General features: G+C 33.1%; 1 protein-coding gene and 1 pseudogene across 1 annotated transcript; both read left to right on the top strand.

Annotated features, from left to right (window-relative positions):
- The first annotated feature begins 1,991 nt into the window (after positions 1-1,991).
- Positions 1,992-11,147, top strand: LOC147919638 (uncharacterized; annotated as a pseudogene).
- Positions 11,148-12,317: 1,170 nt separating this feature from the next.
- LOC104771588 (dormancy-associated protein homolog 2-like) lies at positions 12,318-13,363 on the top strand. The gene is made up of 3 exons (XM_010496136.3): positions 12,318-12,470; positions 12,712-12,901; positions 13,040-13,363. The coding sequence occupies exons 1-3, from the start codon at positions 12,353-12,355 to the stop codon at positions 13,074-13,076; spliced, it is 345 nt and encodes a 114-aa protein (XP_010494438.2). The 5' UTR covers positions 12,318-12,352; the 3' UTR covers positions 13,077-13,363.
- Positions 13,364-14,757: the final 1,394 nt, after the last annotated feature.

Here is a 14,757-nt window from a genome sequence, read left to right as displayed (position 1 = left end):
TTAAAAATCAGAATAAACATAAATTAGTATTGGACTTTAATACTTTTCAGAATTATTCATGGTGATATAGTTTCTATATTCATTGAATGAAATATCTATAACAATATTTAAAACTTATTTAAATCGTAATTTTCTAAAAAAAAAATGGGAAATCTAATAATATATTTGGTGATTACTGAAAATGTACAAATACCATTTAAGTTTATCAAATGATAGAGTAATTTGGAGTTTTGAGAATATCGAAAAATGTAAAATTCCAAAAAAAATATATTGTATTATGTATATATATTCGTTTACAACTTTTTAAAGTCAAGATCGTAGGTTTCGTTTTACCCTAATTTTTTTTTCTTTTGAAAACATGGCAAACCTTCAATCCAATGCTATTAAAAAAATCTGGAAGAGAGACTATTTTTACGATGTGGACGATCTAAACCCCTTCATTTATAAGTGGAAAATTAACGTCAAAATACTGAGGAAGTTTGAGTTCCGTCATCCTCTTTTCAAATCAACAGACTTGATTGTAGTTGATGATAAAGTATATTTACAGTATACATCGCCTTTTGATATATTTCAAAATAAAATTATGTTTCTTAAATATTTTTAATGTAGGGTAAGAAAATTCATGTGATGATGCGTCCTCCTTATCGTGATATCTTTATAAATGATCTGGAAGAAGGTGAATGGATAACGTTATCAAGGCTCTCACTAACAATGGTTGATGGGATTTTTAAGCTAACTGATCATTGTTTTATGATACATTGGGGAAAAAGACATGGTTTAGAAAAATTCATCCTTTGTCTTCCAAGCAGTTTTATTCTTTTGTATCATTTAATGATATCAAAAAAGGATATTTAGACCCTGATCATTGTGTTGGTGAGAAAAAAAAAACTTATCATAAATTTTAAATATATCTGTTAGTTTATCTTCTAATGGAATTTTTATGAGCAGACATTATTGGAAGAGTATACACTGTTGGAAATCGTTTTGAAGAAGGTCCACCAAGTAAAGAATGGAATGAGTTGTTCGTTGTTTTAGAAAATATTGAGTAACTCGTTCTACTTTAAAACTTTTAATTTAATAATATAATCATACTTATTAATGTCTCTAATTCTAAACAAATTATAATTGTAAGTTTGATTCGGATTCCAACGATGAAAGTGATTCTGATAGCTCTTCTGATGGGAATTCATTCGAGATTAATGATAACAATACGACATCTAACATGTTTCTTGGGTTTCCTCCCATAAAAGCTAAGTTACTAAATAATGGTATTACTTGATGCATATCTAATTGTTTATATGATAGATTTGTAATTATGTATTTAACTAATACATATAAAAACTATTAATCAAATTTTTATGTAGGTTATTATGATGATGGAGATCCTTATTTTTTATGTGATAATTGTGGAGCATATATGTGGTATGGAGAACGGGTGAATAGACGGACTAAAAAGGCAAAGCCAAATTTTTCATTATGTTGCCATCGTGGCAAAGTAGTACTTCTTACGTTGAAGACTGCACCTAAAACAGTACTATCGTTGTTTTATAATCACGACGATAGGAGTAAAAACTTCTGTGATAACATACGAGCGTACAACATGATGTTTTCATTCACATCGTTAGGTGGAAAAATTAATCATTCCATAAATAATGGTAGAGGACCGTATCTATTTCAGATGTGCGGAGAAAACTATCATCGTATTGGTGATATTTTACCAGAACCTGGCAAGGAACCAATGTTTTTGCAATTATATATACATGACGTATGTAATGAAGTAGCTAACAGAATCTCTGCATTTAGGTAATTATTAATATTATTAAATATGTATATAAATATTTGTCATATCTCAAATATATGTTAAATATCTTTAATATTTGATATATTCTACTAATCATGATTATTATAAATTTATGTTTTTGGCGTTGATATAGAACATCTGGATCTTTGGGAGATTTAAGACATGAGATTGTTGAACTCTTAAAAAAAAGATGCTTGATAGTCATAACCCGCATGTTAAGGCATTTAGATCGGCAAGTGAAAGATTTAATATGGAGGACGGTAGCGAAGGTTTGCGATTAATGTTACCTTCGGAAAGAACGACTGATGCAAGAACTCATAATCTTCCTACCAGCAAAGAGGTTGTTGCTCTAATACCCGGAGATTTTATGGCTGGTGTGAATAAACATGACATTGTTATAGAAAGTCGTTCGGGTAATTTACAGAGGATAAGTGAGCTTCATCCCGCGTACTTGCCTTTACAATACCCATTGTTGTTCCTTTATGGTGAAGATGGTTACAGATTAGACATCGATATAGGGTTCGTGGATACCCGTGGACGTAAAAGGAAAACGGTCACCATGAGAGAATTTTATGCATAGAGAGTATTTGAAAGATATGAAGAATCCTCGATTATTGTTATGGCAGGCAAATTATTCCAGCAGTTTTTAGTTGATGCATTTACTACTATAGAATCAAACAGGTTGAACTATATTTGAATGAATCAAAGCAAGCTCCGAACTGAAAGAGTCGATAAGATAATTGAAGCTGCCAAAAAAGGACATGAAGATTTTTCACAACACGGAAAGAGGATATTTATTCCGTCATCGTTTACAGGCGGAAAGAGATATATGATGCAACATTATCTGGACGCCATGGCTACTTGCAAGTATTATGGATTTCCTGATCTGTTCATAACTTTTACGTGCAACCCAAAGTGGCCTGAAATAGATCGTTATCTTGAAAGGCATCGTCTTAGTAAAGAAGATAGACCTGATATATGTAGTCGGGTTTTCAAGATGAAACTTGATAGATTATTGGAGCAAGTGACAAAGGAAAAAACTTTTGGTATCGTATATTCTGGTATGTTTTATAATATTTATTATTATTTATATTAGTCTTCCAATCATGTCAATATATTAATGCTTATCTGTTTTCATATTTTCCAGCCATGTATACAATAAAATTTTAGAAGAGGGGTTTGCCTCATGCACACATGATTCTGTTTTTACATCCAGACAATAAGATGCGTACAATATATGAAACAACCCTTTTTTTTTTTTTTTTTTAATACCTTAACTTACTAGTGGTCCCATACCCACTAACATCCTAACAACAATCAATAACCGCGGAATAACCAAATAAAACAAATTCCATTAAACCAAAAGAATTCCAACAACAATAATCCAATAATTCAACAATGACATAGCAAGGTTCCAACATCCTACAATGCTCTATCAACTCAATACTAGCAACCTAACAATAGCTAGACCACAATCAATCAAGTCTCTAGAACATCCTCCTCTTCATCGCCTTTGATTCCACGATCACACTTTTCCTTTACCTGCACATCACAAACAACAATTGAGATGCGTAAGTATTATCATAAATACTTAGTGAGGCCGTCCTCCCATCTACTAAGTTATAAACACAAGCATATGAGACCCTCAAGTTATGCAAGCAAACAAAGCACAAGCAATACATCAAACCAGGAAAACAAGTCTCGGTTGAGACTAGTGTCGACCGATGCCACCAGAAAGTGTCGACCGATGCTAAACCAAAAGGTGTCGACTGATGCCACAAGAAAGTGTCGACCGATGCTGAACCAAAAGTGTCGACCGATGCTCGAATGGTGTCGATCGATGCCATATCTGCAGACGCGAACTGCGCGAACACGAACGACGAATCCCGATTCCAAACCATCCCGAATCCGTTCCAAACTCACCCAATTACCTCAGAAATCACTGGGAATCACAAAAGCAATGAACCCAAGCAACAAAACAACACAAACAGCAAAGCAAAACACACAAACAAGAGAGATCTCATGCTTAGATCAACCATGGTCAAGCACTCACCTCAAGAACAGGAAGATTGGATTGAGAAACGTGGAAAACAACACCTCCAGAAGCTCCCCCTTCGTTTCCAGCAACAACTAACCCTCCTACAGCCTCAGATCTCTCCAAAAACTCCAAGAACAAGCCCAGAAAGTCACAAAAACGTTTCTCTCCCTTTTCTCTCTTTCTTTCACTAAGCGGCGACCAAATAACTTCCCAAAAACCCTTAAACTCGTCCTTAGACGCTTATAACACGATTTAGGGATTTAATTGAACCAAACCGAACCAATTCGGCAATTAATCAAACCGGCCGAACCCAGAGATTAGTGGTGTCGATCGATGTCACTAGGGTGTCGATCGACACTCCTTTCAAAATCACAAAATCCGGTTCGCGGATGTTACAATATACGACATTGATAAATTCATAAGCACCGAAATTCCTGATAAAGAGGTGGATAAGTATTTATACGAAGTTGTTTCTGATGTGATGATTCATGGTCCGTGTGGTCCTATGAACAGAGATAGTGTCTGCATGAATAATGGACATTGCACTAAATTCTTTCCAAAACCATTCATTGATAATACTATTGTCGACGATGCTGGTTATCCAATATATAAATGAAGAATCGATGGGAGAGTTGTGGAAGAAAGGGGTTTTCAATACGATAATAGTTACGTTATTCCCTATAATCGTGATTTGTCTCTCCGTTTTGATGCACAAATAAATGTTGAGTGGTGCAATCAGACACGTTCGGTAAAGTATTTGTTCAAGTACATCACTAAAGGTCCGGACTATATTAGAGCCGAAGTAGGAGAAGGAGATCAGGAAAATGAAATTAAAAAGTTTTTCAATTGCAGGTAATAGTTTATTCAAATTGTCAAACATTCTCATATTTAATATTTTTTATTTTTTAAACGTATCTAACTAATTCAAGCTTTTTTTAGATACGTATCTGCATGTGAGGCTTCTTGGCGAATTTTTGCTTTCCCCATTTTTTATCGTACTATAGTCGTAGAAAAACTCCCGTTTCATCTTTCAGGACAAGAATTGGCTATTTACAACGAGGATGATCCAATAGAAGATGTTTTGCACCGTACAACAAATAGAATTTCTTAATTTTTGGGTTGGATGAAATGCAACAAGATTTATCCCCAAGCCAGAAAACTCACATATGCTGAATTTCCATCAATATTTGTGTGGAATATGAGAGAAAAACTTTGGAAGCCAAGGTCAGAGAAACAGAAAAGTTTTGCAATAGGCAGGATTACGTATGTACCGCCCTCTGTAGGACAAGCCTATTACTTGCAAGTTTTGCTTTATAAAATTTCAGGACCAACAAGCTTTGACTATTTATAAACAGTCAACGGTGTTCTTTATAGCAAATAGAATTTGCACCGTACAACAAATAGAATTTCTTAATTTTTGGGTTGGATGAAATGCAACAAGATTTATCCCCAAGCCAGAAAACTCACATATGCTGAATTTCCATCAATATTTGTGTGGAATAGGAGAGAAAAACTTTGGAAGCCAAGGTCAGAGAAACAGAAAAGTTTTGCAATAGGCAAGATTACGTATGAACCGCCCTCTGTAGGACAAGCCTATTACTTGCAAGTTTTGCTTAATAAAATTTCAGGACCAACAAGCTTTGACTATTTAAAAACAGTCAACGGTGTTCTTTATAAGGATTTTCAAGAAGCTTGCTATGCATTGGGATTACTTGATGACGATAAGGAATACATTGCGGCTATAAATGAAACAGATGAATGGTGTTTTGGGGAATTTCTAAGGAAGTTATTTGCGATCCTACTGCATACAAAGAGTTTAATTGTTCCTCTTGAAGTTTGGAATAAAACAAAAGACATCTTGTGTGAGGATATTTTGTTTAAAGAAAGGAGAGAAAGGAACGATCCAGGTGCATCAAAATGTTATTTTGTTAAGTGAAAAATATTTCAGTTTTTTTGCAAGACAATATTATAATTGAGTGTTTAACTTTACTTTGGTAGGTCTAATGTTGACACAGGCTCAGATAGAAAATATATGTTTAACTGAAATAGAGCTTATGTTGCGATCGAATGGTACGTCTCTTACGGCCTTCGAGAAAATGCCTAAACCAGATGATAGTATAATGAACACTAATGTTAATAGGCTTATTGCAGATGAGATAATATATAAGCCTCACAGACAACAGGAATTGTATGATAAGTTATTACCTATGCTAACTGATGAGCAGAGACGTGTTTATGAAGAAATCATTCACTCCATGAATCAGGACAAAGGTGGTATGTTTTTTGTCCATGGTTTTGGTGGTACCGGGAAAACTTTCATGTGGACTATTCTTGGTGCTGATATAAGGTCTAAAGGTAATATTGTTCTGAATGTTGCTTCAAGTGGTATAGCTGCTTTGCTTTTGGAAGGTGGTAGAACGGCTCATTCAAGATTTGGTATTCCAATCAATCTTAATGAATATTCTGTGTGTACGATCGATGCCAAATATGATCTTGCTGATTTAATTAAAGAAGCAAAGCTTATAATATGGGACGAGGCTCCAATGATGAACAAGCTTTGTTACGAAACTTTGGATAGGAGTTCGAAAGATATCATGAGATGTGACAAGATTTTTGGAGGTAAAGTTGTTGTGTTAGGAGGTGATTTTAGATAGATACTACATGTTATTATGGAAGGAGGAAGAGTAGTGACAGTTTTAGCATATATCAACTCATCTGTTCTTTGGAATAGTTGTAAAGTTCTTAAACTTACCCAAAATTTGAGACTTTGCAAGGCACGTATAGTATGGATGCGGGTGCTCTCGCTACTTTTTCAAAGTGGCTTCTTGATATCGGGGATGGAAAAATCAACGAGTCAGATAGTGGGGATGTGGAGATAGAAATTCTGGAAGATTTATTAATTAATACAAGTGGAAATTCTATTGAAACAATAGTTAAAGAAATCTACGGTGAGCATTTTGCAAGTAGGACTGATGCAAATTTCTTTAGTCAAAGAGCTATTCTAAGTCCAAGAAATGATGATGTTGATAAGATCAATCAATTTATGCTTACCAAGCTCCCATGTATGCAAATAAAATAGGATATGGAGATTTTTAAAAAAAATAGGATATGGAGATTTTTTTAAAAAAAAAATAATACTAATATTAAAAACATATCTAAAATTCTTAAATTTTCTTTTTTACAGGTAAGGAGAGGCGATATCTTAGCTCTGATAGTATTGAAACGTCGGATACAAGCGGAGGTGATGATATGATCTACACTCAGGAATTCCTAAACAGTATACAAGTTTCTGGACTGCCAAGCCATGTTTTGACGTTGAGAATAGGAGCACCTGTCATGTTGCTAAGGAATATAGATCCTAAGGGAGGTTTGTGTAATGGTACGAGGCTAATTATTACTCAGATGGCCAATCATGTGATCGAAGCAAGAATCGTGACTGGAAAAAAGGTTGGTGATAGAGTACTTATCCCTAGGATGTATGTTAGCCCACCTGATGCAAAGTTTCCTTTTCGTATGAGGCAACGACAGTTTCCTGTTACCGTGGCGTTTGCAATTATTATAAACAAGAGTCAAGGTCAGATGCTAGAACATGTTGGATTGTTTCTACCGAAACCGGTTTTCACACATGGTCAGCTTTATGTTGCATTCTCTCGAGTTACAACCAGAAAAAAACTGAAGGTGTTAATTACAGACAAAGATGGGAAATGCCAGAATAAAACACTTAATGTTGTTTTCAAAGAGGTATTTGAGACTGTCTAATTATGGTTTGTAATTGGATAATTGTTTTGGACATTTAGATTAAAACTTTATTTTCTATCTTTAAATAAAGAACTCTTTTAGATCTTTATAATTCAATATTTGCCATAATACTCATTATCAATTGTTGTGACATATCTCAAATGATAATATTGCTATGTAATCAGGATATAGATTTTCATGTTGAATAAGACCATTTTTGTTATTAGTATCAACAATGTAGTTTCAAAATATATAATTGTTAGTTGTATCATAAAGTCTATATATTAACTAACAAATCTTAAACACATTTAAATTCTAATTTTGCATCATACCTATTAACTACAAACTTTGTCTTCGATCTATTATAATATTTATAATTATAATATCTAATAGTCAAAAAAAAATGTGAGACACTAAAACGTTTAAGACGCAACGTTTTATCATGACTGTTTGTATTCTTATAAATCTGGAATCCCTTTTCTTCTTCGATAACAGAGAAGAATTAGAAAAAACCCTAATTTGATTAAATCATGAGAATCGATTATATTTCTGATCTTCATCGGGGAAGAACGAACTGGTGTATCCACGCCAAGGTCTTAAATTCTTGGTATGTCTGCGAATTCTTCACCAGACGTGTTCTTCTTCTTGTGGACAAGAAGGTTAGAGAAGTTAATCGAATGACAATTTTACTTATATTTGTTATTTTAACACTGCTTATATATTTGATTACTTACACAATTATTATCAAACTTTGAAGGGTGACACAATAGAAGTGGCCTTTGTTCCAACTACACTTAAAAAGCTCCGGAAGTATATTTATGAGGGTGAATGGTATGAAATTAGGTCTTTCAAAATCATCAATCCAACTCTCAAGGAGAAGAATACTCATCATCCTTTTCAGATCAAGTTTACGGATGATTCAACCATGACTCTGTTTGAATCAGCAAATTCGAAAAATTACTTTCGATTCAAAGATTTGGATGATATATATCGTTCAAGAATCAATCATCCCATCTCTTCGGTACGTTTTTAAAAATAGTTTTAAATAATTTGAATTATACCCCGTGAATATAGATAGTTGATATCTTTGTGTTGGTAAATCTTTAGACTTTTTAGGAATTTTGGAACTTTGTGTATTGGTCCCTCCCATATAAAAGTACAAATAGAACTTTTTACCAAAATAGTTATATGTGTATGATAGATTTGGATACATTCATTCATCACATTGCAAAAAAATAATGACTTTTTGGCACAATAAATGTTTGCGGATGTGTAGTAGCTGTGCAGGACAACAGAGATCAGTTTAATGAAGTTGTTTTCACGCTATTAAATGGCAGGTAAAAAACATATATTCCACCTATCATGTTACTAAGATTTATAAGTTTGACTCTTTCATAAAATGTTGTGACAATGTACATCTGTAGGAATGAAACTCTAAAGTGTCGTGCAATGAACAATTATGCTAGCCTTTTCATGACTTCATGGGAGTCATCTGGATGCCATCTCACATATCAAACTGAACTGGTGTTTTGTGTACTGTGTTTCTGGAAGGTTGGAGAGTACGAAGGTATGTACTATTAATAACACTTCCTAGATTGAACAAATGTTAAAGACTAGGTTGTATATTCATTTACTAATCTCTTATAACACTTTAAACATTCCTAGGTAAACCGTGTATTGTAAACACATTGGCCTCCTCCAAGATCTTTATAAAACCGGAGTTTGAAGGACTTGAGCATCAATGTTCATTAATATCAAGTAGTGTATCATGCTAGGGTTTAACTTATGAATGTGTTTTCTATATTTTTAGCTCGAAATTTTCTGGACGTTATTAAATAAAGCATATGATGCAGCATGAAGGGTAAACTTGAGGAGCTTAAGCTGAAGGCAGATTAATTAACAAGCTTTTTGTATATGCAAACTTTTTAATTATTTTGAATGTTTGTTTGACCAAGTACTAGAAACCTTTTTATGGGTTGCTTTCCAATTTTTCTCAAAGTCTAAACAAAATTAGAAATTATTTTGACCCAAATTCTACCGAATTTAAATTAACCACATAAAATGTATTGAGCTCATTAAATACTTGAAAATTTGCAAATGGGCTTCAAAATCTTAATTTAAAGTTTACACATATAGAAAACTATAATAAATATTTTATTAAATACTTTTATTCATTTGTCCATTTCAAAATGTGAAATTAATAGTATAAAATACAAAAATAATTACAATTTTGAACATTTTTAAAAAATAACAAAATTCTAATTTAAAAAAATAGAAGATTAATTTGTTTTTTTTTCTATTTAATTCTTGCCCGCACAAGCGTGCGGGTAACTCTCCTAGTCTAATTTAAAGAGAAGAAGAAGAAGAGAAAGAAAAAGAGGTAATTTAGATTACCTCAAATTGCTACGACAAAGGCATGATTCTCTGTGATAGACACCCCTACCCTACGACTGCCACTTCCGTCACTACGTCAGGCTAGTTCATTCCATGAGACTTTCTCAGGAGATCTGTGTCAAACCCGACGTAGATGAACTCAACTCGTCATGTCGTGCAGGTTCCACCAAGGTATTCTCGGGAGGCGAGAAGAGAAACAGTGTTTTCTTCCCCTTCGAGCGGGGGTACCAATATAGTTACTCGAACCCTTGTGAAACTATTTAATCATGCTGAGTCACCACCAGTTTTACTATTCGAGAATTGGTGACTTTATCTCTGTTCCTTTGATACTTAAAAGCTTTTGTTCTGGTTTGCTTAAAAGCTTTAATAGGCGAGAATTTTGAATATTTCATATAAACCCGCTCAACTCAATTCCCGATTTGCTAGGGTTCACGAACCATATATAAAACACGCTTATGCAATTGTAGTTGGTTAGGTCATGTACAAACACTTGGGTGTTTTGGTTCGGTTCATCTAACCATTGGTTTGTGAAAGAAGCAGTGAAAATGAAAATATTTACTTAATTTCAACTTAACCAAGGTTTGTTGTGATAGTTAACCATGGTTGGTTTAGGTTATTTCTTTAGTCTATAGCTATATATAAGGTCTAAGAGAGTTACAGAGGATTATCGAGTATTTTGTGAGGTCTTTTAGGGGGAGTGGAAGGAGCTCCATTAATAAAATCCTCAGTTCTTTTTGTAATTCTTCTATAATCTATCAAATTCATTTCTAGAACCAAATCCAAGGGTCACTTGACCTGGGTAAACTAATTAAATAGCTGTTTTTCCATGTAATTTCAAAATATTTCGGTAGCGCAGATGGTAAAATTTATAGTGTTGACCTGCCCATACCCGAGTTCGAACCACCAATATAACATTGAATGAAGCAGGTGGGGACAACTCCCCTCAAGTTGTTATAGTAGCATCAATTGGTAATGCAGTTCCTGTCTTTGTGCCACATCAACTTATGTCGTCAAGTTGTTATAGTAGCATCTAGCCCTAAGACGGATCCGGATATCCAGCTATTTTCAAGGTATCCGGATCCAGATCTGTATCCGGCGAATATCTGTGATAAGTATCCATATCAGGATCCGTGGTTACCGGATATCCGGAAGTCGGATATCCGCCCAAATTTTTAATACTTGCCGGATATCCAGATCCGTAATTGAACCCGAAAATTTCTTAAATTTTTAATTTAAAAAGCTTTTAGATTATAGATAATAAATCAAAAGAGTTGATCAAGCCCAGTGAAGCCCTGCAAAGCCCATTAGCCTGTGAATGAATTGTACAGCAAGTGGTAGATATTTATAAGAGAGTAAAATAACAAATATATTTGTTCAGAGCCGATGTGGGACAAATAATTTAATGAGAAGAGAGACTTGCAACATCCCACATCGCCCACTTGAGAGAAAACAACCTCTCACCTTCTACTATATATATCTCCTTCATCTCTCACTCCTCTTTCATTGATTAAATGCCAATTATTCATAGATACAATGAATAAATTTTTAATAAATATGAGTTGGATCCGGTTACGGATATCCGAGTCTTAAAATTTTTAATATCCGGATCCGGATCCGTTTTTCACGGATATCACATTTTGTTATCCGGATCCGTACTCCGTACCCGGTTCTCTGGATATCCGATTTTTCGGAGTAGATATGAGCGGATACCGGATTGGATAGCGGATACCGGATAATAAGTCCCAGGCTTAGCATCAATTGGTAATGCAGTTCCTGTCTTTGTGCCACATCAACTTATGTCGTTGCTACAACTCTTCTAGGTTTGAGAATGATCTAAAAAGAGAAAATGATGTGATCCTCAAAGTCTAAATCTTACTTTGTAGTTTAAGGAACTATGATTGAAGAAAGAAAGAGAATATGTGACTAACTGACTGTTAATACATGTTTCTTCATACCCAAGTAAAAATCCTTCAACTGCTAATCGGTTCTGTAAAACTCTGTTTCCACTGTTTTGCGCTATTAGGGACCATTTATTCTTTACAAGTTCAATTCTCATATGAATATTTCCTTCTTCTGTAAAGATGAACTGCTGTTTTAAAGAAGCTTGCGAGCTAGAAAGTTAAGAGAACATATATGTATATAAGAGATGATTATATAAAAATACCCACGCTTTAATTATTGTGTATACAAAAAAACTGTTTGTATATACTATAAGAAACTGAAAGTGAAAAAGAAAAAAAAAAACTAATTATGCAACTCTTGAAAGCTTCAAATTTATCTCCAAAGGACACGGACAAATTGTCGCAAGAGACCAGCTCCCACTGTCACGTATTTAAAGGAGAGACATGAAAAGAAGAATATCTCTAAGCAAAAGGAAAAAAATGGGAGTACTCGAGAACCTATGGGACGACGTTGTGGCTGGTCCTCGACCTGAAGCCGGTGGCCGTGGCCATCTCCGGCGAATCTCCACCGGCTTAATTAGCTTGAACAATACCACAGGTGAACCAAAATATTTAAGTAACATTAACATCTTGTCATCTTCTCAGGCCGGAACTAGTAGAAAAAGATGAATATATTAGGATACTAAAACCTAAAGGGATAACTTTCTTTCACTAATTTCTTCTTGAATATATAGTTGATGAGATGAATTAATAAAAATCTATATTATATTCTTCTTGTTGTACAACCCTTTAAATCTATATTGTTCTCTAAATGGAATGTTACATACGTGGGTGTTTAGAAGGAATGTCGGTGGCTGGATCGGTATCTCTTCCGGCGAGTCCATCGACTCCGGTGACACCAGGATCTGGTCGGAAAGTGGATGTGTGGAGGAGTGTGTTTCATCCGGCAAGTAATGTGACCACTAGGGAGATTGGTGCTAATGTCTTTGACAAACCCTCTCATCCTAATTCTCCCACAGTTTATGACTGGTATATGATTATATAAACTTTATATACTTGGATCTCAGTGATTTGAAATTCATATTAACTTATTATTATGTAAATTTCAATGTTGGTTTTAAGGGTTTACAAAAATTATAGTTTTAGTTGTTGCTTGCTGCATGACAGGATGTACAGCGACGAGACCAGAAGCAATCACCGTTGAAGCGTACCGTTATGGCGTTAAACGAACCGTCAAATTAATAAATCAAGAGTTCATAAAAATGAAGTCGTCAGTTTTGAAAATTCAAGATGATTAATAAACCAATGGAGTATGCCGTATAATGAATGTTTAAATAAATTTAAGGCACTTGAGTTTCTCAGTTGCTTTTTATCTCTTTTTTATTTCTTAAAATAAAAAACAAAATGTCAACGTAATTAAGAGTTGAGTAGCATACAAAAAGGAAATATGCAAATTTCTACTTTGAGTAAAAACAATCACCAATTGTGAAAGGCGAGGTCGCTGGCACCAATTTACGCAATGGAGTATCCCCAAAACCCATACTTCTTTTGGCATCACAATTGGTGATTGTTCCATGATAAAAACAATGTGTGTTCGACCCACCAGCTTTTCAACCTTTAGTTGACATTTCTCGTCATGTTTGTGTTTTCCAAGTTTTTTTTTTTAAAATATGAGTGTATAGTTGGCCCCAAAAAAAAAAGGGCTTGTGGCCTTAATATTTTCAAAGACGGCTATGTGCATGACCACATGCATGAACTATATGATGTCATGTAGTTAACACCATAAACATATAATATTTTTTTCAAAGACGGTTATGTGCATGACCACATGCGTTGACCAATATTGACCAAAAAAATTCATTTTTTTGAATAATATTAAAAAAAAAAAAAAATTTCTATATCAAATAGTTTATAGTTTTTTTTATTAAGACATATTTTATATTATATAACTAAATATTTTGTTTACAACTTTAATGTATTCATTCTTATAATTAGTAATTTTAATTTTGAAGCTAAACTAATAGTTAAATAAAAATTATTAATAATTATTTTGAATACATGTATATATATTAATTTTTCTACAGTCAATTTTTTGGATCTTTTATCTTCTATATATTATAAATGAATATTGTGTGTTTTTGTTGTTTATAATCAAATATATTGCTTTTATTAAATAATAAAAAGAAACATTGTATTTAAATAAGTCAAATAATACGTTGATGTTTTTAATTGCAATAGAATAGAAAAAAACTAACTATCATAAGACTGGATGAATTAACATATATACAATATATTTTTCTATTGCAAAACTTAATAAAAGTGAAATGAGAAATCATTAATAATTTTTTCAGATATTAAATTTTTTATTTTACCATGAGTATATAACATTTTTCAATAATTCTAATAATTTTGATATGTATTGGGCTTGGTTCTAAGTATTTTTGTTGTAGAAATATTTTTTGTGGTTGAGAATATTAAATAATATTAATTTTATATTTAGAGAAATTAATTAAGAAGTTGATGTTTTTAGATTAATAATGTTAAAATATGTAGTTTTCTTATGTGATTTATTACAACAAGATTATCTGGTTTGAATTTAAGTTTTAATATCTTATGAATGAATTTTATTTTAATTTCAGTTAAGTTTTGAAATAACAAAAAAGGTAACTATTATAAGACAAACTGAATGGAATTTATATATATAATATATCTTTATTTTGGATCCATATATGTTTTTAGTTATAAAACACCATAAATGATTCCTAAATAATTCAATTCGATTTTTTTAATTTTGGTTTCTAATATTAAAAACAAAACAATTGCATATTTTTATTAGTCAACATCGGTCAACGCCGGTCAATACTGGTCAACACCGGATGTTGATG

This window comes from Camelina sativa, chromosome 20 (assembly GCF_030686135.1).
Source record: "Camelina sativa cultivar CO46 ecotype springtype chromosome 20, ASM3068613v1".
NCBI lineage: Eukaryota > Viridiplantae > Streptophyta > Magnoliopsida > Brassicales > Brassicaceae > Camelina > Camelina sativa.
Note: the sequence above shows the minus strand (reverse complement) of the source record. Positions and strands in the feature narration are given on the sequence as shown.

Bases quoted from the DNA above. Each gene is read 5' to 3' on its own strand.
- LOC104771588 (XM_010496136.3), top strand. From the start codon at position 12,353: ATGGGAGTACTCGAGAACCTATGGGACGACGTTGTGGCTGGTCCTCGA. The intron at 12,471-12,711 runs GTGAACCAAAAT...GTGGGTGTTTAG, and splicing joins TAGCTTGAACAATACCACAG to AAGGAATGTCGGTGGCTGGA. The intron at 12,902-13,039 runs GTATATGATTAT...GCTGCATGACAG, and splicing joins TCTCCCACAGTTTATGACTG to GATGTACAGCGACGAGACCA.